Consider the following 22,196-nt stretch of genomic DNA (forward strand, 5'->3'; position numbering starts at 1 on the left):
GCGTTTCTTTTTGTTTCCATGCTTTTATTTTTAAGGCTAAATCCCCTCGTTTCCGGTTCCGTTCTGTCTCTGTAAAGCTTAACACAGCCTGTAGCATGCACCACCTTCTTGCTTTAAGTCTCTCTCTCTCTCTCTCCCTCCCGCCTTCCCTCTCAGCAAGCAAACACACACACACACACAGATATTGACTATCAATACTGTATGTTGCCCCCCCCCCCATGCTTTTCATCAGTTGTGATCTTTTTAAAGGCTACCATGCTTGAGACAATCTTACTCCATGCAGGGAAGGTTTACTCTCTCCATGCATTATTTAGCAGGGAGGCTCCTGAAGTGGGGTGCTGGTCCCAGAGGGGTGCTGAAAGGGGCCTCCAGGGGTCCTCTGTAAAAATTAAAGCCAGTTTAATTTCACTGCTGCTTCACTCACTACAAATTTAGATAATGAGAGCATAAAAAGATGATTATTTTTAGTGTAAATGTCCCTCTAGCTTCACTGCAACAAAATAAACAAAGGATGTTCTTAGAAAGGCGTTTCAGGGGAAGAATTCTTCTAAGTGGTGAATTATGGGTTTGGGACCTAATGTGTATCTATTTATTTCACGAGCAGCTTAAAGGAGAGGGCAACATGAAAAGGACATGAAGTCTAATAATACACTAATTAAGCACCCCAGACTAGATTTAAGCAGGATAAACCTTTATTCTCAACCTCAGTAAGTAAACACATTTAGTTGCTTGCACATTCATTTGCAAATTAAATCCACAAAACAAAATAAATTACATACACCTGCAATTAATCATTAGTTAAAAAGTGCAAACCACTTGGAAAGGCATGAGCTCATTCTTATAAAACATATCTGAACACACCGAGTGCTTGGCCCGATTCATTTTAAACAGACTACGAAAATTAAAACTACATCTCGAAACAAGCTGGAGTATTGGAGGAGTGTGCCTTATTCAGCAGGACAAATGTTTTTTAAAGTCAAGTCAAACGTTTTTAGACAATTCGCTGAGCCTTGATGCAGTAGCATTAGAAATTTGCAGGATGCAACACAGAAACTCTTATTTTTGGCACTCCCATGCACTGTGATACGATCAAGTGAGAAAAAGATGAATTTGTACTCAGCAGACCTGAAGGCCATTCATCATTTTTGGTGAGACTGGTGGCAGAAAAATGTTCCACAGAATCATTATGTGTCCATTTTTGTTCACTTTGCACCAGTTGCTGCTGCAGCTGCAAGGCCGAGACTGATATCACAGAATGCATTTCAGTTTAATTTCACAGGCAAATAAATCACAAGGAATTCTTTACAATATCTCAGTCAAATGAAAAAGACAGAGGTGACTCAAGTAGACAAAGACAATGGACAGTAACACACACATGGATTTCAAGTAACATTACACATTTGAACCCTTCCAGTGAATAAGCAAACAGCTTATAATATTGGAGTCATTTGTTGGGCGTTTCAACAGAAATCTGTGTCATTTTGTCAAAATAATACTCTCATAACTCCACTGATGATCATGCTGCTGACTACAGCCTGTCCAAAGAAATCCCTGCTTTAAACTTATGAGTGATCTCCATTAGGATTTCTCTCTGTGTCTCCATGGCCTTGTTGCAGCTCCTGTACTTCTAACACTGGAATGAATAAATGAAACGGAACATAAATATTTCACATCTGACTGGAGGACTGAAAAATATCAAAAAGAAACGTTTTGGGGCAAATGAGGATTCCATTTATTGGCCCTTGAAATGAGTCTGAGTGAAAATGTGTGTGAAGGAGGGAGGAGGGTGAGGGGTAGACGGGGGAGGACAGGAGAGGATGTTCTCCCATGATGCAGTTCTCTTCCTTCACATGGCATCGAAATGGAAACGGTGGGCTTCCTGCCTCTTCTCTCGGTCGTCCGCTTTCTGAGCAACACACACACAGAAACATACACAGTCAAGGTTTTTTCGTCCGTCACATATCACAGTCAGTAGCATAGTCCTTCAACTAGTTCTGCAGTGATGAATATGTACCACTGTGTGTGTGTGTGTGTGTGTGTGTGTGTGTGTGTGTGTGTGTGTACCAGTGTTCATTTTGGTATCAAAAACTGTTACAACCTTTTTTTCCAAGTTGAAAACGGGACTAAAACTAAATCAAAGTAACCTTTGATAACAAAAACTATGATGAATGATAACGAAACGATAATGTGAAAGATGGACAAATTAATCAGAATGCAGTCTCATTCAACAATTCAACAACCTGCATGCATGAAGTTAATTGAGCTGCTTGACCTGTTGCACATTTAATAAGCAGCATCTTGCATTTCGGTAACGTTACGTCTGCCAGTAATGTTAGCAAATGATACCAGTTCGCGGGAGGAATTTATGGACTGAATTCATCCAAAATCCCAGTAAAAATTAAACAATGGAACAAATAATGAAAACACACAGGCCAGCGTGCTTAAAAGGTGAGCTAATGTTAATGTAACATTATCAAAGCCTGTGGAGGTAAAGTTAACATTACTTTCAGTTGCTATTAGTAGGAATGAGTGCAGGATTAATCAACTACCTAAATGTTCCCTCGTCGATTAAGCAACAGTTTTGCATTAATTTATCTGACATTTTAGCTGCAAGTGAAATCCAGACAGTGATCAGTATTTAAGTGAAAATGTAAGTGAATACGGCTTCAGAGTGGTGCCGCTGCTCTGTGGAGAACACAGGTTTGGGTTTGGGAATGACAACTGTGTTTACTGAGGAGAGTGATTTGGAATATATCTGCCAGTTATTACTAAAGCGCAGTGTGACATGGGCACTGTGTGTGTGTGTGTGTGTGTGTGTGTGTGAACTATTAAACACTCTACTATAAACAAGCAAACAGTGCCTTTTCCCCTAACCCTGTGATACACTAGAACAACACCTGTAACCATGGAAACTATTCAGATTAAAGATGGTGACAGCTGTAGCCCCAGAATGCTTAAAAGACAAATACTAGCCCAAAATGACTTCTTGTTAACTATAACCAGATTAAAAAGCTAAACAGTAATCAGGTGCCAAAATTAACACTGGTGTGTACATCTGGTGTGTACATCTGTGTGTATGTGCATGTGAGTACACTGTATTATTGTATTATAAACCTCAAGCTGAGAAAACAGACCCAATTTGGATATACAAGCTGCAATATCGCTCAGTGATCCCTTTAGGATGGCTCAGAGGTTTCTCCCATCACTTGGGACCAAACTAAACAGTAAGCCACTTTTATGTATATGACAGTTAGGCCAGGGCCTACTGTCGTATATTCACTGATTAAACATGGCCACGTAGCTTAATTAAATGGGCCCACTGACAACAACAAATACCAATTCATTGGTTAAAAAAATGAAAAAAAGCCCCGGTGAAGCCTATGGTGAGTTTTGTGGTCTAATTATCAGATTTGAGCAACCACGAGAGAACAGATGTAGCAAGTGTTCAATTAGACTTCTGGTTGGGAAGTTAACCTTTTAATATTTAATTACAGTGCCACAGGTAGAAAGTAAAGTCACCTCAATTATCGATCAAATCCTTCTTATACATTCTCAGGGGAAATTGCAAAAAAAACAAGGGAAAATAATAAAACGGCTCAAAACAGACACACACACACACACACACACACACACACACACAGTCCTTATGTAAACGTGAGGATAAGGATAAGGGGTTTATACAGGAATAATACATGTGTGTTCATAGCCAACAGTCTATTATCATCTCCTGGGCATGGAGACACACAGGCAGGTGTGACGGCTGGAGGCGGCAGCGTAAGAGCGAAGCTGAGAACAAGCTGAGTGACGTGCAGCGGAGACCGCCTCACCCCACAACCCCTCCTCCCCTCCTGCTCCACACGTGACTGAGGGCCCCCTTCACGTCATATGCTCTAACATTCCTGCTATGGTGAGGAAGACTTTTAGCCAACAGTAGCAATTTTTCATGTTTTCTGTTTACTTCTTTGAACTGACAGCTGACATTGTCCTCCATTTTGTAATTTCAGAGAGTGAAATTGCGAGAAGAGGGGTGTGGGTGGGGGCTGTGTGAACATTTGCAGCTGTACTGATATAGTACCAAAACCATTTATTATGGTTATAAATATGATTCCCCAACTTCTTAAATGCTAAATGTCATCAAAACACAAGTACCGTAGTTGTACAAGATAAAATGCAATAAATAAAATGCAGTGCAAAGAGTTAAGAGAACAAATCTGAGCAACCATTAGATGCCAGTTTCGGCACTAGTTTCAGATACACTGTTCCACAGACACATTACAGTCACTACTCAAGTATTGTGACAATATTTAATATCCATCCCGGTCACACGTTTGGTGAAGTTTAAGAAATTTAACCAGGGAGTAAAAACTACTTACTTTAAATCTGGTGTTTTGTTTATAGAGGACAGTGGTGGAAGAAGTATTCAGAGTCTACTAAGTAAAAGTAGCAATACTCCACTAGAAGTAAGAAGTCCTGTATTCAAAATGTTACTTAAAGCATGAAAAGTAGTCAGTACTCACAATGGCCAACTTTATATTATTATTATTATTATAATATTGATATAATATATATTACACTATTGGATTATTGGACAAAACTCTGTCGTTGCCCTGGACAATGTTTCCTTGCTGAGCTGCAGCAATACAAAGAGGGAATTTCGTACTAAAAATATCGTAACTTTGGAAGATCCTCACTCGATTTGACTAACTGAGACTAATATTAGCTTTGGCTGAACTTTACAGAACGAGGAGTATTTTGTCCTCCATCTCTTACATTGGAATCGCGATAGGAGGGGATCTTTTCACAGCGGTAAGAACAGGAGGAACACTTGCAGCAACCGACAACTCTTTCCACATATGGGCATGTGAAGCTTGTTTTAAAAACAGACTTGAAAAAGTGCAAACCTATCCTTTAATGTTGTACCTGGGCCAGGAGCTAATTTTACCTACTTTGTATGCTTAGTAGTTTAATCTATAACAATGTAACATTATATAAGCTGATTGCATGTTTTGTAGGTAAAATCTTAATCTGCAGAGTAACTTGAGACTATAGTAGATAAAATGTCGTCACTTTCCTCAGGAGTATGGTAGAGTAGATGTAAAAAGTAGCATAAAAAGGAAATTATCAGATAATGTACAAGTACCTCACAATTGTACCTAAATACAACATTTGAGTAAGTTCACTTTCAAGCCTTCAGGGTGTTAGTGTTTAATACTCAAAAGATTTTGCATGGAATATCGCTTTAAGGGTCAAATTTCACGATAACTTCTAATTCCTTTAGTTTAAAATGGCTCAGAAAAGAACGGACATCATTTTGTAAAGTGATGACGTTTGAAGGAGCCCAGGATTAAACGAGTGAAGCGTGTCATACTTTTCGCCATTTAACAGTAGTTGAGCACAGAAAAAGGATCCCATATCATCTGGACTGGTGACAGTGCATTCAGATCTGTTTTTTAAGATCAGGGAGGAACTGAGGATGGGAAAAAATAGGCATCAATTTTAAAGTATTTGAATGGAACCCCCCATTTTGTTGTAGCAGAGCAGTGGAAAAGACTGAACCCAGTCTCAGAACATTAGAAAGACTTTTGAGAAGACTGTCCCCTTTTAAAGGACAGCCAATCCTTCACTGATGTTGACTAATTTGATGGACCCAAAAAATGGGCAGCAACACATTTACTGCATTTTTTATCCCGTCAGTTGGGATTCGTAATAAATTCTTCATCTATCTTCCAAGATACCACAGTCTCATATTGATTGGATTTTTTTTTTTTTTGCCCTTTTTAGGGCAACATATTTTTAAGGAGCAGATGGATTGATGTGATGTTCTTTCCTTTGGATAACCGATCCACTGGACTGTGCTGCTGCTGAAGCCTGGTCTAATTGACTATCTAGGGGATACCACCAAATTGTCATCCTGAGGCCTGAATCATCATTAAGCAGCAGAGCATTGATTTGTGTCCATCTAAAGGTTTTAATGACACAGTGGTGTGTCTGTGTCTGAAAGCAGGTGGAAAGCTACAGTGAGGCATGGTGTAGTCTCACTGGGCTCTAATGTCAACTAATTAAGTCTGGCCTACATGTCCTGCATGAAGATGATGCACCTTAGGTGAGGAGATTGATTACATTCTGCTTCATTACATGTGTTTCTTATCTATTTGAAATGCTCCGTTCCTTTCAAACTTATATTCATTCAAATTATATATATTCATATATATTATATATTCATTTTACCCCATTATTACCCCAGCTAATACTGCATTGCACAGACGTTCACGGGAGCTGTGTAAAAGCCCTGTTAGCTTGTTAGGCAGGACAGCACGTCTTTGCCCCCGCGCTTCTGTCCTCTACCTGACTTTGTTATTAGAAGAGCAAATACCAGAGGCAGCAGTGCAAACACACAGAAATGCCAAATGTCAATCAGCGGGGCTCGCCCTGACCTTACTGGATGCCCCGTTGTAAAAGAGGTGGGAGAAGATGAGATATGAGGGAGGATGTTAGTGACCGGTACGCAGGGTTCACCCTCAATCTTAAGTCCCTGGATGGTGCAGGAGGTTACACCACATTAGCCTGTCGCTCCAGATGTGTGTCTTTCAGTTATGAAGGCCAGATGAGTATTCCAAATGAAATCAAATTTGGTGTGTTTTCAAAAGCTGTCAGGCTGAATAATGGTGCTGCAGTAAAGTGACACTGGAGGTCTGTTTGTCTAGGTTTGTATGGCTAGTTTTGATTGATGGCTAGAAATGATTATTTTTCCGTTAATAAAGTGCCAGTATACAAAAAACACAGTCCGTACGAATGAGAAGAGCATCAGCATTATGGATTTCATTACATGCAAAACTAAAAACGTTATTATTATGTGATATAGTGCTCAAGTGGTAAAATATGCATAAAGAGCAGATCACAAAACAGGAGCTCTATCAAGAGGAATGACTTAACTAATCCATAAACTAATCCATCGTCGTTTTTCACAGGTATAAAAGTGGTTAAACCCAGTTCAGCTCTCTCTTTTCCTCAGAAAAAAGACAGACGCATTTAGGATTTTTTACCTGTAAGTGTTTTTTCCAGGAGGCATGGGTGAGGATTTCTCAATTAAGTTCTTAAACTGTTCTTCATTTTTTCCACATCCCTTATTTATGTGCTTCTACAATTGCTGGTTCTCTTTTCATCTTATATGTCTTTTAGAGGCTTTCAAAATATATATCACTACAAAGTGTTTTCATAGTTTCACATTTTGGGTAAAGACCTCCCCTATACCAGCTTGTGTACCTCCCTACGCACTTTGATGCACTTCTCCTGTTTATGGACCAAATATGATGTCACCCATGCCCATAGGCACACCCCTCGCCTCTATACATCCATGTGTGAATACCCCACTGGCTGCTATGCATGTGTATGTATATAATTGGCTGTTATGCTTCCGCGCCAGCGATAGCTGTGGCCGAAGACATTATGTTTTCGGGTTGTCAGTCCGTCCCATTCCCATGAACGCGATATCTCAGGAACGCCTTGAGGGAATTTCTTCATATTTGACACAAACGTCCACTTGGACTCCAGGATGAACTGATTCGATATTTCACAGTTGGTCGGTGCTGAATAGGTGACACTTTTGACTCAAAGGTCATTGTGACCTCAAAATAGGTTTTTAGCCGTAATTTAAGAATGAATTTGGTGATTCCAGATTTCACACACGTTGACTGGGACGACACAATGAGTAAACAATAACTGGCAGAGTACAGGCTTTCCTCCATCTCGTCCATTCTGCTGAACTTTGAGCGTCTCTATTGGGGAAGTAGTGGACAAGGCAGTAACTTTGACTGGTCAGCCTAAGCACATAACAGTGATCAAAGCCAAATACATGGCTTCTTTGTGGCTTCAGATCCATCGTTTTGCCGTGTGAACATGCCAGATTTGATTTCATGGAAAGTATACTGCTAGCTGCTGCAATTGTGAAATAACTTTTTAAATTTGTATTTTCCTCATTCTTCCTCTCACACTCTAGTTTCTCAATCCTCACATGGCTCCACATAACCTTCACCCCCACACTAGGGTTGGGGCGATGGTAGAGATTTTGCAATACCGCTTCCACCGCGGGAGCTCAGTGTTTCCCCTACCATTGCCTCAACGCCCCCAAACGCCAATATTACATATGCCTTTATAGAAGATTTTGGCCATGTCGCCCACCCCTACCCCACACACATATCTCCATATCTCCGTATGTAGACGCTTGGTTCAAGCACCAGCCATGTTTTTTTTTTTTTAAAAAAAAGCAGCATCGGTTAAGATGAAGCTGATGCTCACACCCACGTTTCCCAAAAAGAGGGCAATTAGAGCGCTTCTGTGTGTGTAACCATGCACACAAGCCATCCTGTGTGTAGACACACACACAAACACACACAGGCACACTTTAAGCGCACACACACTCGCATGGCAGATGGCTTGGAGAAGATGCCAGCAACTTACTGCACTGCTCAGCCCAGCAGACAGCATTACCACAGTGTGTGTAGATGAAAAACGAAACAATCCAAAGATCAAAAAATAATCTCATTTGCGAGAATTATTGTTAAATAATGTTTGTGTCTTGTGTGTCCTTGATCATACTATGTCAGGGTGCCATACTGTGTGTGGGTGTGTGTGAGAGACTAAAACAACAACTGGACCAGGAGGAGCTGAAGCACAAAACACACATGAAAACATGCATTGACTCCCTGGAGGGCGTATTTACGGTAGTAATGAACAGCAGATCTGCCATGTTGAAAGGACAGAAGCAGGCAATTACAGCTGAACGTCCTTCCAGGTTGTGGCCCGGGGAGACAGAGAGATAGATAGATAGAGAAAGAAAGAGTGTGTATGTGTGTCTCAGTGGGAGGCTAGAGGACTACAGGACAGGGACAGTGAGACCCATCTGCTGCTGGTTGTGACCAATCTGCTCTCTCTCTGACGCACGCACACACACACTTTACAGCAGTAAATCACCAGGAATACTACACCATTGTATATATATGTGTGTGTGTGTGTGTGTCCTGACCTTCTCTTGCCAGTGGAGGATGCCAATAATGACGAGGATGAAGACACACACGCCGATCAGCGCGATGGCCGTCAGCAACACGCTGTTGCTAGGAGTCAGATACAACTTTGCACTCCAACTAAAGAGAGAGAGAGAGAGAGAGAGAGTGTGTGTGTGAAACAAAGACTTGCCATATGCTGTTTTATTTTTCATCATAGTTTTATTTGACAGAAAAACAATGCAATAACCAAATGGTACACATTAGCAGACATTGTGTCCTAATTAAGTTAAAATAAATAAATGGACATCTTTCACTTTCGTGCCACAGCTGAACAGAATGAAGCACTGCTCTGTTTCTGGTTTCCAAGAACTTTTGATGTATTTCCAGCAATCCAAACAGTTTGATATATTACATTTATCATCTCACAATCTGTTAGTTTAGACTGTATGTGAGAAGAATACCAAGGCACCTGGTTTTTCTGGTTGGATCTCATTTTACTCATGGTGCGTATGTAGGTGTGTGTCTGTGCTGGCATGTCTGGGAAGCCTGGAGAGTACACAAGTGTTATGTGGCTACATGGTTAAGGGTGCGTGTGTGTGTGTGTGTGTGTGTGTGTGTGTGTGTGTGTTGAACAGCCATCTGGAGCTCCTCCTGGGGTTTGAGCTACATGTGAACAACATCATGATAACATGATGCTGCAAGGTGAGAGAGTGCACGTGTGTGTGTGTGTGTGTGTGTGTGTGTGTGTGTGTGTGTGTACAGAGAATTTGCATGCTCACATCTGGGCATCGTTTTGTAAAGACACGCCGCAGAGACACTATCTGTATCGTGTTGAGGTAACGACAACTTGATTATGTCATTTAGTGGCATCAGCTGAGGTGGTGAAAGCGTTGAATGGTATCCATAGCAAGAGTCAACAGGTCTCCCGGCAAATTAAAACGATGTGAACAACGCAAACAGGCAGTTATGACAATCTATACTGTATTATATGTACAAGTATAAGTGTTTATGTACCTGCGGGGCTTATTGTGCGGGAAGGGGATGACGATGAGCTGAGAGTTGGGAATGATGGCTGTCCACTCCTGCTTCCTTATGTCCTGGAAAGATACAGAAAACACATGAACTGGGTATGCATATACATGGTAATACATTATGGTAACAATATACGCAACACATGCAGATTTCCATAGAGACACACACAGAATATATATGTTAAGTCCTCTGTCGCAGAATAATAGGGTCCCATGGTTTTCCTTAGCTACTGTGGAGTGGCTATTTTAAGATGTGCATTTAAGACACAGACAACCTGCTACTTGAAATAAATTACTCTGACTGTGGGGAGCAACACAGATTTCCTAGCCTGTGTATGTCTGTGTGCATACGGGCGTGTATATTTGTAAATATAATAAGTATTTCTGTGGCTGTGTGTGAGAGTTCAGCCATCCGCAGAACAAGTAATAATCTCAGTCTCTGTCTTGATAACATATACATCGTCTTTTCGCATCCTGTAACTAAACTCATAGCAGCACCGAGGTCTGCTTTGAAGACAGAATTCATGGGAGAAAACTGGAACCACAGTCTGACTGTTATCACACAAATAAAAAGTACATACAAAGCGACTAAGGGTAATTATTGTCATAGTGGCAAAATGGGTATGGTGTGCCACCTCCTGTTAAATTAATATTTTTGTTTTGTCTTATTTCCCACCTCCCACATATGAACAATGAATGTACATTCATGTTTTTACTCACCTGTCTTCTCACACTGTATTATTGTCTTGCACTAATTAAAAAAAACTCAGTGATGACAGAGAGATTTCTATAGATACCGTTATATAGTTACTTCCACACTATCATTTTTAACGCCCTACACACCCACAGTTGACTCTCACAGGTGTTTTCACTTATGTTGCCTGATTAGACCTCTGTGGGCGTGCACAGACTATGCTTGATTGACAGCTCCCTCAGTCTCCTGCTAGTTTTGTTGCACCTGTACAGCGCTTTGGATGAAAATGCAGTGTCCAACTTCTGCCTGTAAATAGGTCTAATTAGCCAGAGTGACTGAAAACACCTATGTGAGTGTGCAGGCCTTTAAATGCAAGTGGACCATGCAGCTGAAGTTAGCATTAAAGAGGGCATCTTAAAGAAGGTACAAAACTAAAATAACATCGAGAATCTGCCGGACCTGAGAGTTGAATGAAATCTTCAAAGACAGTCGAAGTATTCTTTATGTTTAGATTGAGAACTCCCTAGGGTGTCTGAGTGCTGGGGTGTACGATCAGACTCCTCACCCTCCAACCCCGAACACATTTGCCTGCACCTAGTCAACCCTGTCACAATACATAATGATGGTTTTCATGAGTCCTTTGGGATGCGTGTTTCTGGTTTATATTCTTTGTTAACATCACATTCCTCTTTTTTCTGTCCACTTATAGTTAAAGATTGTGAGGTGATTTGGGAAAATGGGTGTTAAGGCAGTGACTATTAAGACAGAGTTAAACTATCAGAGCACAAATTGCAGGGAGTTTAAAAACATTTGCTTGCAGCACTGTGTTTGACAGCAGTTTGACTTTGCACAAGTTCAAGTTTCATTTTTAGTAATTTGCCGCCCTAAGGCTCAACTCCCAATGAAGACATCTGATATAAGACTGACAGACTGTATTTAACCTCTGCATACAACAGTGCTTTGATTTCTGGAAAAGCCCAGCAACATCATCAGTTTCTGTTGGCTTTCTTTTTCTCCTTTTTCTGAGTCCAATTTTGTCTTGTGTCTTGATTCAGTCCCTGCTCAGGCTCATTTGGGGGTTAAGAGTTCAGAGATATAAATAGGGGAGGGGACATCATATTAATGATTTAAAAGCTGTAATCATGCTTGTAGCTGTGAGGAATTAACATTTCCAGTTCCACATTTGGCAGAACCTGGAAGTGCCAGTGCTCTTTAATTGTGGCTCTCCGCTCTTCATCAATTGAGAGGAAACACATCTCGCAGCTATTTTGAATGAGCGTGCAACAGCGACATTGCTTTTTACATAACGAGCACATTCTCGCCGCCAGCCATTGTCGCTTAGCTCTTGGAAAGCGACGCCGTCGGTGCGGCAACCGGCACGGGAGCAGAGCTGGAGACGAGTCAGCCTCCACTACTGCTGCCTGGGAGCAGATCCGATCTGGCTGTTTGGAAGAGAAAAGTGTTCCCAAGTCTTCAGAGAGAAAGAGAGACACTCTGGTTCAAAGCCAGGGAAACTGGCACACTATGAGAGAGTGAGGGAGACAGATACAGAGATGGTGGGTGAGGGAGACCGAGAGAGTGACAAGTGGGGGACTGATTAGCGAAGCAAACCACTTTGAGCAGCAAAGGGAATCCCCTGGGTGGAAGATAAGTGAACAGGAGGAGAGAGACTCAAAAAGAAAAAAAGAGGAATGATTGGACAGAAGATGGAAGATATCCAAGTAGATTTTACAAAACCTCTCCTTCTGTGAAACAGCAGGCAGAAACGCTCATTGTGGAGGAGAAAATTTTTAAGGGCACAGCAGTAGTGAGAGAATGGAAGCAGGCCAGATATAAAGACTGAGAGAGATAGACAAACAGAATGATCCAAACCTGCCGACTGAGCAGCGTGGGGTAGGGGTCAGGATTTCTAAACTCTCTCCTCTCTCCTGAAGAGCTTTCCAAAGCTTCTCCTCCTCATTACAGGTAGATTTGATGGAGTTTTTCCATTCCCTAGTCCCTCTGGGTGAAAAAAAAAAAAAAAAAAAAAAAAAAATACTCTGCATAATGGGCCGCATCTTTAGGCATTCATTAATTCACTTTGTAGAAGGAATGGGCGAGGAGGAGGAAAAAAAAGATCAAATTTCTTTGCATAAGAAAAGGAGTGTGTGGAAAGGGGACAACACGGCAGCTTGTTTGAGATGTGTGTTCTTGGTGCCCAACAGCTTCTGAGTCGCGGACCGACCCATCTACAATTCTAATCAGCTGCTTGACAAAGATCTTGGTACCACATGGGAGGAGGGAAAAAGGGGCCCTGTCGTGCCTAATATTCAGTGCAACGGGAGAGAGAGAGAGAGAGAGAGAGAGAGAGAGAGAGAGAGAAAAATCAGAGATGGAGATGAATGCGGAGATAGCGAGAGAGCTGAACTGAAGTGCACTGACATTTGAAGTTGTGTAGTGTAGAAATGTGGCTGATGAATAGATTAAAAACATAAACCCAATCAATTATTTACTATATTAATGTAATGCTGGCTTGTAGTATGACAGGAGGCACACATGAGTTGCATCCAGAGAGTCATTCATACTTCCTCTACTGTCAGGGTTGTTAAACAAAGATGTGTTTGAAGCTTAAAGTAAAGATGGAGGGGTTGATATTTCTGTTCCAGCAGGGAGCTCGCTGAATCTTTATTAAAAATTAATAATAATAATAATAATAATAATAATGATAAGTAATGTAATCAATCATTCCATACATAAGCGGGATGTGGACTCTATCTGCCATAAAGCAACTGTCTGTTAGATATTTCAACTCCCAACATTTTACTGCTCAATCTCGCCTCTAGTGCCTCAGTCTGCCATCATATTTATCCTGCCAAAATTGGACTTTTTCTAACAATGAGGACTGCAAAATATGCTTCTTCAAAAGTGACTGCTATCAAAACATTGTTTACAACAACTGAGAAAATACTTAACTTATCCTCACTGAGCAGGATTTAGTTTATAAAATGGTACATTTTTAGAAATAAGTGAAACTGAAAATCAACAACAAAAAGAAATTACTACTCACCTGTGTTTAAGAGATTTAACAGGATCCATAAATACAAAAACAAACCAAAGACTTCCAGTAGAAAATTGGAGAGAGTGACAAACTGATTAACACTGTGTAGGCCTGAATTTATTTTGTGTTAAGCTAATACATCGTGATTAATCATTTCACAAATAAGTAAAAAGAAAACTAAAAATGTTTGGTTTCTCCCATACTCTTATTATGTGCTTCCTTCATTTGCAAACACTTTGAAGACATAATCATTTGACAATTGATATAAACACCAGTTATCACATATTTTGTTGCATTAGCTGCTGCTTAAATAAGAAAAAAAAAACAACCCTAAACCAAGCTTTAAATGTTTTTGCAAGATTAGGGAGACACTGCTGTTTCTGTTCAGCATTTCTAATTTGATAAGAAAATACGTGGAGGGAAATCCCTCTTCTGAATCCTCACAAAATACCTTTCAAACAAGTCTCACAAGAAATGCGTTACATCCAGCCCATTATGAAATAAAGCCTGAGTGATAGGTGAAAAACAACTATTTTGCTCTCTGCTTATGACTTCAAAAGTGCTTGAATTGCACTTACCATGAATTAGTCCATCATTTGATATTTTTCTTGGAAGTTTTTCTGGCTCTTAACATCATGACCCCGAGGCTATTTTTGCCTCTCTCACTCCCTTTTTTTCCTAGACTTATTGCATAGACATTAAATGTCTCAGCCACGCATGCTATACGCGCATGCATGTTATATTCAGAAAAGGTTAGAGTGCTCAGAAATTACTTAATTAGGCACGAATGTGGTATTATACATGTTCTAAGATACTTTTTATGAAACAAGTATTTTAATGCAATTTGTGCCCAGAGGTTTGAAGGGGTTTTAAATATTTGGTTGTTCAGCACACCTTCTTCCTTTTCTCTGTCTGCGATAGCTCTCAGACACACCTCTATAAATGTATCCCCCTCAAATATTCTGTGAGACTGTACAGCCTGTGGCTGTTCTTACTGGAGTGCTGTGAAGTTTCCAGGTAATATAACACTCTCATGTTTCCTCACCGTCTCTCCAGGCTGCCGGGGGATGCCAACAAAAAGGTGGTCCAGGAAGTTGGCGCTGCGTCCGAGGCCCAGCACAGTGTAGGGCAGCTGGAGGGAGAAGTGAGCCGACTGGCTCAATTGACCGGCTGCAGAAAGGGAGGGAGAGAAAAGACCATTTTTAATGTCATAAAAAGCAGTTTATCTCAACACATAATCACATCAGGATTACTAATGAGCCTTATCTCAACAGGTATTGAGATAAGGATCATTACCTTATCACCAAAATATGTTTTTAGGACACATTGTGGTCCTATTACTATTGAACATATTGCCATGGAATCTTGTACAGACGGTGGTCTCCAGAGGATGAATCATACTGACTTTGGTGATTCCCTTACATTTCTTCTAGTCCCACCATGAGGTTGACATTGTTGGTTTTTAGTGAAACATCTCAAAAACTACTAAATGGACTGCCATGACATTTTGTAAAGAAATTTCTGGTGCCCAGAGGATGAATCCTAATGAGCTTGGTGATATCCTGGCTTTTCCTCTAAGTCCGCCAGCAGGTCAAAGTTTTCACATATCCAATGAAATATCTCTACATCTACAATATGGATTGGCACAGGATTGTGTACAGACATTCATGGTTCCCAGATGATGCATCCTAATGACTTTGGTTAACCCACTAACTTTTTCTCTAGCGCTGCCATGAGGTTCACATCTGTGGTTTCTAGTGAAATGTCTTGATAACTATTGGATGGACTACCATGGAATTTGATACACACATTCATGGTCCACTCACTAACACCATCAATTAAGTGAAACTTTTTATGTAATATGACCAAATACCAGCCATACTGATGCCATTCCCAACACGCTAAAGAATGCTAACATGCTAAATTAAGATCGGTGAACACAGTAATTATTGCAATGATTGAGTGAGTGTTACACCTTCCAAACATCAGCATTGTCAGTACAAGTGTTAGCATTTAGCTCCGAGCACCGCCAAAGTGCAGCCTCACCTCATTGCATTTTGGCATACAAAAGATTTTTCAAGAGTTTTCACATTTTTGAAGACTCTGGTTTGTGAGGTCAACATTTTCTTCTACTGCTGGCTGAGCGGTGCCAACACTTTTTCATGCTTTTAGCAAGTTACTCAGTGTTCTAAAGTTTTTGCTCTTTTGTTTCATGTTCTCAACAAATAGGGAAAAACTGCCCTGCCATAGCCTCCTGTGCATCACCCATGGTGGTCCACAGGGAAACAAAACAAATGAAACTAAAAAAGGGTACAACACAAAAATGGTACTTAATTATCTGCAATTTATACTTCTCTCAGGTACGACATATTGGGAACTGTACAAATGTTCATTTTAACCCCCAGCCCTGCTTGTGTCTTGTGTAGATTAAAAAAAAGAAGTATTTTTATAATTACTTACATTTTTTTTTTTTATGAGGCACATAGTTCAACTTATATCTCGGTCTCATAAATATACTGGGTTTTGCAGCCCGTTCTCCTTCTTCAGTGAACAAGGCAGCCCATAAGCTTTGCACATTTTCATTCATGACTTTCTGCTCAATACAACTGATTGAATTGTCAGCTGTATATGTAAACTTAACCCCCATTTGCTCTATTGATCTTATGATACTTTAGCTGCAATGGCCCTACTTTCCCAAAGGAACCATTTAAGTTTTACGTAATGTAATCTCATAAGCTCCAACCTGACCTATCCTGACCACGTAATAAGACTGAAATGTAATAAGACTGAAATGTAGCATACTAACATAACGAGAGGCACGAGGAAGCAACATACAACAGGAGCGATCGAGCCAGAGGGACTGCAGCGTGAGACCTTGTGTTCTGACATAAAGAAGCATCATAAAAGATACAGGTGTGAGACACCTGAGGCCAGTCCAACACCTCTCCCTGTCTCCTCGCACAACCTTTCTCCTCCTCCTCCAGCCTGAAATCTCTCTCTCCTTACTTACTTTTCTCATCCGACCCTTAGTCTCTCGTTTCCTCCTCTCTCTCTCTCCTCTCCTGCGTAATATCACTCCGATTTGGCCTTACTCATTTTGCTTCCCCTTCTTCTCCTTCCTCCTGCTCGTCTCCCCTCTCTCTCCCCTTTAGCTGCTGTATCTCGCCCACGCCACCCAACTCTGCCAAGTGTAGCCGACATAAATCAACCTCTACGTGGTAAACAAAGAGAGAGAGCGATGGAAGGAGAAAGAGAGAGCAAGCCTTGAGGCAGCCAGTGATCAGAACTAATGTGGATGGACTGCGTATTGCAGGCTTTGCTTGTCTCTTTATTTTTTTTTTTAATATATGCTTTGCCTCAGTTCAGTTAAAACAAAAGATTTGTCCAATTCATTTTTGGCCACCTCAGCTGAACCTGGGTCAGGCCAGTCCATGTCACTGTGGCTCAATATTTCTCTTCTTTCATGCTCTTTCATATTGCACAAATAAAGCCGGCATTTTATTTTGGGAACATCTCATGTAGAGTTAAAAATTCATCAGCCAGTGGGCGAAAGTGAGTAATTAACTTACTAAAACCGGCGGTCGCGTTTGTATGGAGTAGTGCAATAAAAGCCTGTCCATGATGCTGTAATGTACATGCTTTGGCTCCAGTTGGTCTGAATGCTGAATAGACCCATCGACTTTTGCCACCTTCAACTAAAAAAAAGCTTTTCATCAGTCGTCTCTCTTTATCTCTCTAAATTTACCTTGCTTGCTATCGCTCTATGAATTCCTAGCTTTGTAGTGCTGGGTTGTGGTCTTGTGAAGTGGCAGCATAATTGCCTTAATCGCACACCGCAGATAGCGAAAGAGAGGGGGAGACAGACAGAAATATTGGCTGTTACCAGGAAGAGCTGGGCACAGTTTCATGGACATTGACTTGTTCAGGGTAGTACAAAGCCCTGGCTTCTAACAGGCATTGAAGATGAATCCTGGTGTGTCTGACATTTACTGAGAGGTTCATGTGTGTGTGTGTGTGTGTGTGTGAGAGCGAGTGTGGGTAGGAGAATTGTACCAGATCAGTAAAGTGGAAAGCTGTGTTCTGCTGTACGGGATTTTATACATGATTTTTTTAATAATAACCGTGTAAGTTACCGTTCAAAACAAAAGCAGTCATTGCAATAATATGAAATGCTAACTAATCTGACTGCTATCCAAAATCTTCATGGTTTGGTTTCTCCCCACACTGTCAAAAGCCAATATATCATCTTACATTTTTTTAAAATATATTCCTTTAATTACCTTGATTCTGGGTCAGAGCTATTAAATGACTATATTAATTTATGAATTATTATATCTGTAATGTGGACGTCTAATTTAATACTTTCACTTTTCCACCACATTTTGCCCATTGATTGAGATCATGTTTTATCTCAAATCTATCTTTAGCCTCTTGTTGTACCCCTCACTGATGATGTCACAGTTCAGATATTATTGTAGGCTTCATGCTCTGTTTGTGACCTCACAGATGATGTCACAGTTGGCATTTTATTGCATTTTATCAGTCTCTCATGTGACCTCATAATGATGTCACTGGTTCAGACATGGTAGGTTATAAATAAGACTGGAAAATATAATATCGATTGAGCTGGTGTCGACCTGGCTCCCTTAGATGGAATGCCCCGGACCTCCCCCACACCTTCAGAGGTGAACGAGTTGAGTCGCTGATGAACTCCAGAGTTTCCCGCTCTGGCTTTGAGATGGTCAGCGTGCAATAACCAGCCTTGGAAAAGCTGGCCTCAACTCGTTCCGTCCCCCCACCTCTGTCGCTGTGGGGTGTAGGACCCCCCGCTGGACTCATTCCATCTTCGTAACTGGTCACACCACATTTTAACATCTGTTCAAAGTAAAAGCAGTCATTGCAATAATATGTAATGCTAACTAATCTGACTGCTGTCCAAAATCTTCATGGTTTGGTTTCTCAAATAACCACACTGTCAAAAGCCAATATATCATCTTTTACATTGGTTGTATTATGCTTTGCATTGATTTCTTTATTCATGAAGTAATTTATTTATTTATTCAGCAGCAATAGTTGTGCTATGCCTCCTGTACCGTTGAGTCTTGTTGGATTTTACTTGGTTGTAAAGGACTTTTAATATAGTTTAGAAATGGGCTATACAAACAGAAAATGAATCCCCAAAAATAATACTACAACACATTCATGTAAAATAAATGCCAGTAAGCATTCATTTGGTGATTTGGAGGTCAAAAGACATCATAACTCGGCTAAATTTCTTGTAAAATGAAAGTTTATTAAACGTCTAGATTAGATACAACATAAAAAGTTAGTCCAACTACTCGATGGATTGCCACATTGATGGACTGCCACAAAATAGACTTTTCCTCTAGCTCTAACATGAGATTTACATTTTTGTTTTTTGTAAACTATCTCAACAACTATTGGATGGACTGCCATTAAATTTGGTAAACACATTCATGGTCCCCAGAGGATGAACACTCGAGATTTTGGTGATTCCTTGAATTTTCATCTAGCGCCACCAGCAGATATCTTTATATCTAACACACAAAATTACTTTGGTCATAAAGTGACATAAATAACATTCCCATCATTATTTTAGTACTAATTACCAAATGTAATGCTGATTACCAAATTAAACTAAGATGGCGAACATGGTAAACATTATACCTGCTAAATATCAGCATGTTAGCATTGACTTTGTGAGCATGTTAGCATGCTTATCTTAGCATTTAGCTCAAATCACTGTTGTGTCTCACAGAGCTGCTACCATGGCTCTAGATTCTTAAGTCTTGTTCCAAGGTGACTTGCAGCCCAATAAAGAAAAAAAAATGTACAGTGTGTGTATTCTAATATACTGTATGAAAACACACACATCGCACTGCTGTGAGTCTGCAGGAGATGACAAAAGACATATTCTGGACATCGACATGCGTAGTCTGACAATAATTTCAATACTGAGGAACAAAAAAACACAGGGTGTAACTGACATTAGGAGACATCCACATAACTGAACTTAGGAGAAAACTTGAAAAACTTGAAAATTCTTGAGGTCAAAATGTTTTATGGTGCTCTATTCAAGTTCAATACTTTTTTTTATTATAAAGGCCTGTATCACAAGTAGGCCTTAAAGGACTTTATATAGAACAAGCCTACATAAACTCTACTTATCATCAATCACAAATCACACAATTAAATAAGGTAAATGACAAATTAGATAAAGAATGTATGCAAAAACATGAAACAAAGCAAAAACAAGCCTACCTAATGTAGCTTGTCTACCTACTACAACTGACCTTAAACCCTCAGTACATGCAAAGAAACCATGAAGGAAAATAATGTAAGAAACTCTGAACCAAGTCACTCTGGGATCCTCACTAGGACAGCTGAGCATGCAAAAAATCAAATGGAGTGTAACATGGACATTGACCCCGAAACAAAAAGACATGTGAGACAAGAAGGAACATGATGCTGCGAGAAAATGGCTGACGTCCAGAGAAATTAGGGCAACAAGAACAAGCATTACATCTCAGTGCTCTGCATTAAAACTAAAATGAAACAACCAAAACTCAAGCCTTCTTGCCAGCCCTGCTTTCTGTACACTCACAGAGATGTGTGGGAATAAAGTCTCAAAATGTGGGGTGGGGTTGTGAGCAATCTCAGCTAAGAATACCCCAAATCCCCTTCACCTACTCCTGTTTTTATTATGAACCATGAAGTGGCCTTTATGGTAATGCTATGTCTTGTTGTTGATATATCCACCAATCAAATGCTAGACAGACTAACAGGGCACTGCCCCACAGAAGAAAGACCAGGAGTGTTGCAGAGTGTTACGCTGAGATGGATCCAGCAGGGGAAGCCGTTTAAATCAGTCCACTGCCACTTGGTGCTTCACACTGAACCCCGTCCATCGGGCTGGACTGAACAGGATTTTTGAGGGGATCGGACCTTTAAGCCAGTCTTGGTTTGATGTTTTTGACAGACTGCTGCTCCCTTTCAGTAGGGAAGAGGTGGATGGCTTGCACTCGGCCACTCAGCAGGATGGAGTGGGTCTAAGTGTGTGTGTGTGTGTGTGTGTCTGTGTGTGTGTCTGACGGAGGATCAAGCAGGGTTACGTTGCAGGCAGGGAGCCTGGCTTAGCGTCTGCTAAGTGGTGTGTGTGCGTGCGTGTGTGCATGTGTAAACTGGCTAGGAAATGTGGCCATGGCTGGAGCAAAGCCATTTCACAACATGGGGAGGCTGGCAAAGGGTATTATGCAGAGCGGGTATTGGAGTGTCTGTGTTTTGTGTGTGTTTTAGTCCTATCTGCCTATGGCAGAGCTAGCGGAGGCCTTGGCAGGGAATGCCATTCGTACACATGACTGACAACCTACAATCCATCTCTTAGAAGACAAAGCGGATTCCAAGCAGCACAAGCAGCCGGCCTTGGTGTGTGTGTGTGTGTGTGTGTGTGTGTGTGAACATCTGTGTGCACTTCTCATTTTCACAAAGTTCTAAACACACACACACACACACACACACACACACACACATGTGGGCACGATATGCATCACATTCAACGAGTTAGTGTTCCAAAGCCCAGCCAATAATACGGACAAGGGAACTCGTAGACACATGAACACTCAGGTTCACACACACACACACACACACACACACACACACACACACACACACACACACACCTGAAAGTAAATACACAGATTTCTAAAGGTTATAGCCGATATGCACTGAGAAAAAAGGGAAGAAAGAAAAACAAAATACACAGAATGAAGTAGAAGAAGCTGCTCTTCTCCATCTGAGCATTTCATTTATTTCGAGCAAATCCCAAAACTGAGGTGTTTCTGTTCCTAAACAATATTGCCCCACATGCACCGATCTGCACAGTCTCGACTGGACTTGATCATTCACTTACCCAGTCAAAACTTCGACAGGTGGAATACACAGCAGATGACATGACTTTGAAAAGCGCACCAGTAAGTAAAAGTATAGGTAAATATATAAAGATATAGATAAATATTTTTAATGACTGTTTTAATGCCAGTGAAAACAAACTATACAGACTTTAGTTTATAACTGAAATAAGAAGTTGAAAATGCAACTAACTGCAGACCTACCAAGGTAGGCTAAAATAGGTGAGGCCGGTTACTAATCTGATTAACAATGCATCATGGAGTAAAAACATTTTTAGCATCTAGTGTTCTAAAATATAATTATGACCTTAAAATGCTGCATTTAACTAGGTCTGCACTCTGTAGTTTCTGCAGGGATCACCAAGTTATACTACATAGAATGCAATTTAATACCTTTTCATACAATCCTACCAAACTATTAAGGAAAACCAGTAGAAACGCCTAGAAATATTTACTATAACACATTTTTTTTCAGTAGTTCCCATCTGTATAAAACAATAATTC

General features: G+C 40.6%; 1 protein-coding gene across 1 annotated transcript in view; it reads right to left on the bottom strand.

Moving 5' to 3' along the window:
• Window positions 1-670: 670 nt before the first annotated feature.
• Window positions 671-22,196, bottom strand: part of itfg1 (integrin alpha FG-GAP repeat containing 1) — a 144,334-nt gene continuing 122,808 nt past the window's right edge. Inside the window, exons 15-18 of the mRNA XM_044194728.1 lie at window positions 14,810-14,934; window positions 10,017-10,099; window positions 9,023-9,140; window positions 671-1,906 (exon numbers count right to left, since the gene is read on the bottom strand). Of these exons, the coding sequence (XP_044050663.1) occupies window positions 1,847-1,906; window positions 9,023-9,140; window positions 10,017-10,099; window positions 14,810-14,934 (386 nt within the window). The 3' untranslated portion in view covers window positions 671-1,846. The remainder of the gene's footprint in view (window positions 1,907-9,022; window positions 9,141-10,016; window positions 10,100-14,809; window positions 14,935-22,196) is intronic.

The sequence above is a fragment of the Siniperca chuatsi genome, linkage group LG1 (genome assembly GCF_020085105.1).
Source record: "Siniperca chuatsi isolate FFG_IHB_CAS linkage group LG1, ASM2008510v1, whole genome shotgun sequence".
Taxonomy (NCBI): domain Eukaryota; kingdom Metazoa; phylum Chordata; class Actinopteri; order Centrarchiformes; family Sinipercidae; genus Siniperca; species Siniperca chuatsi.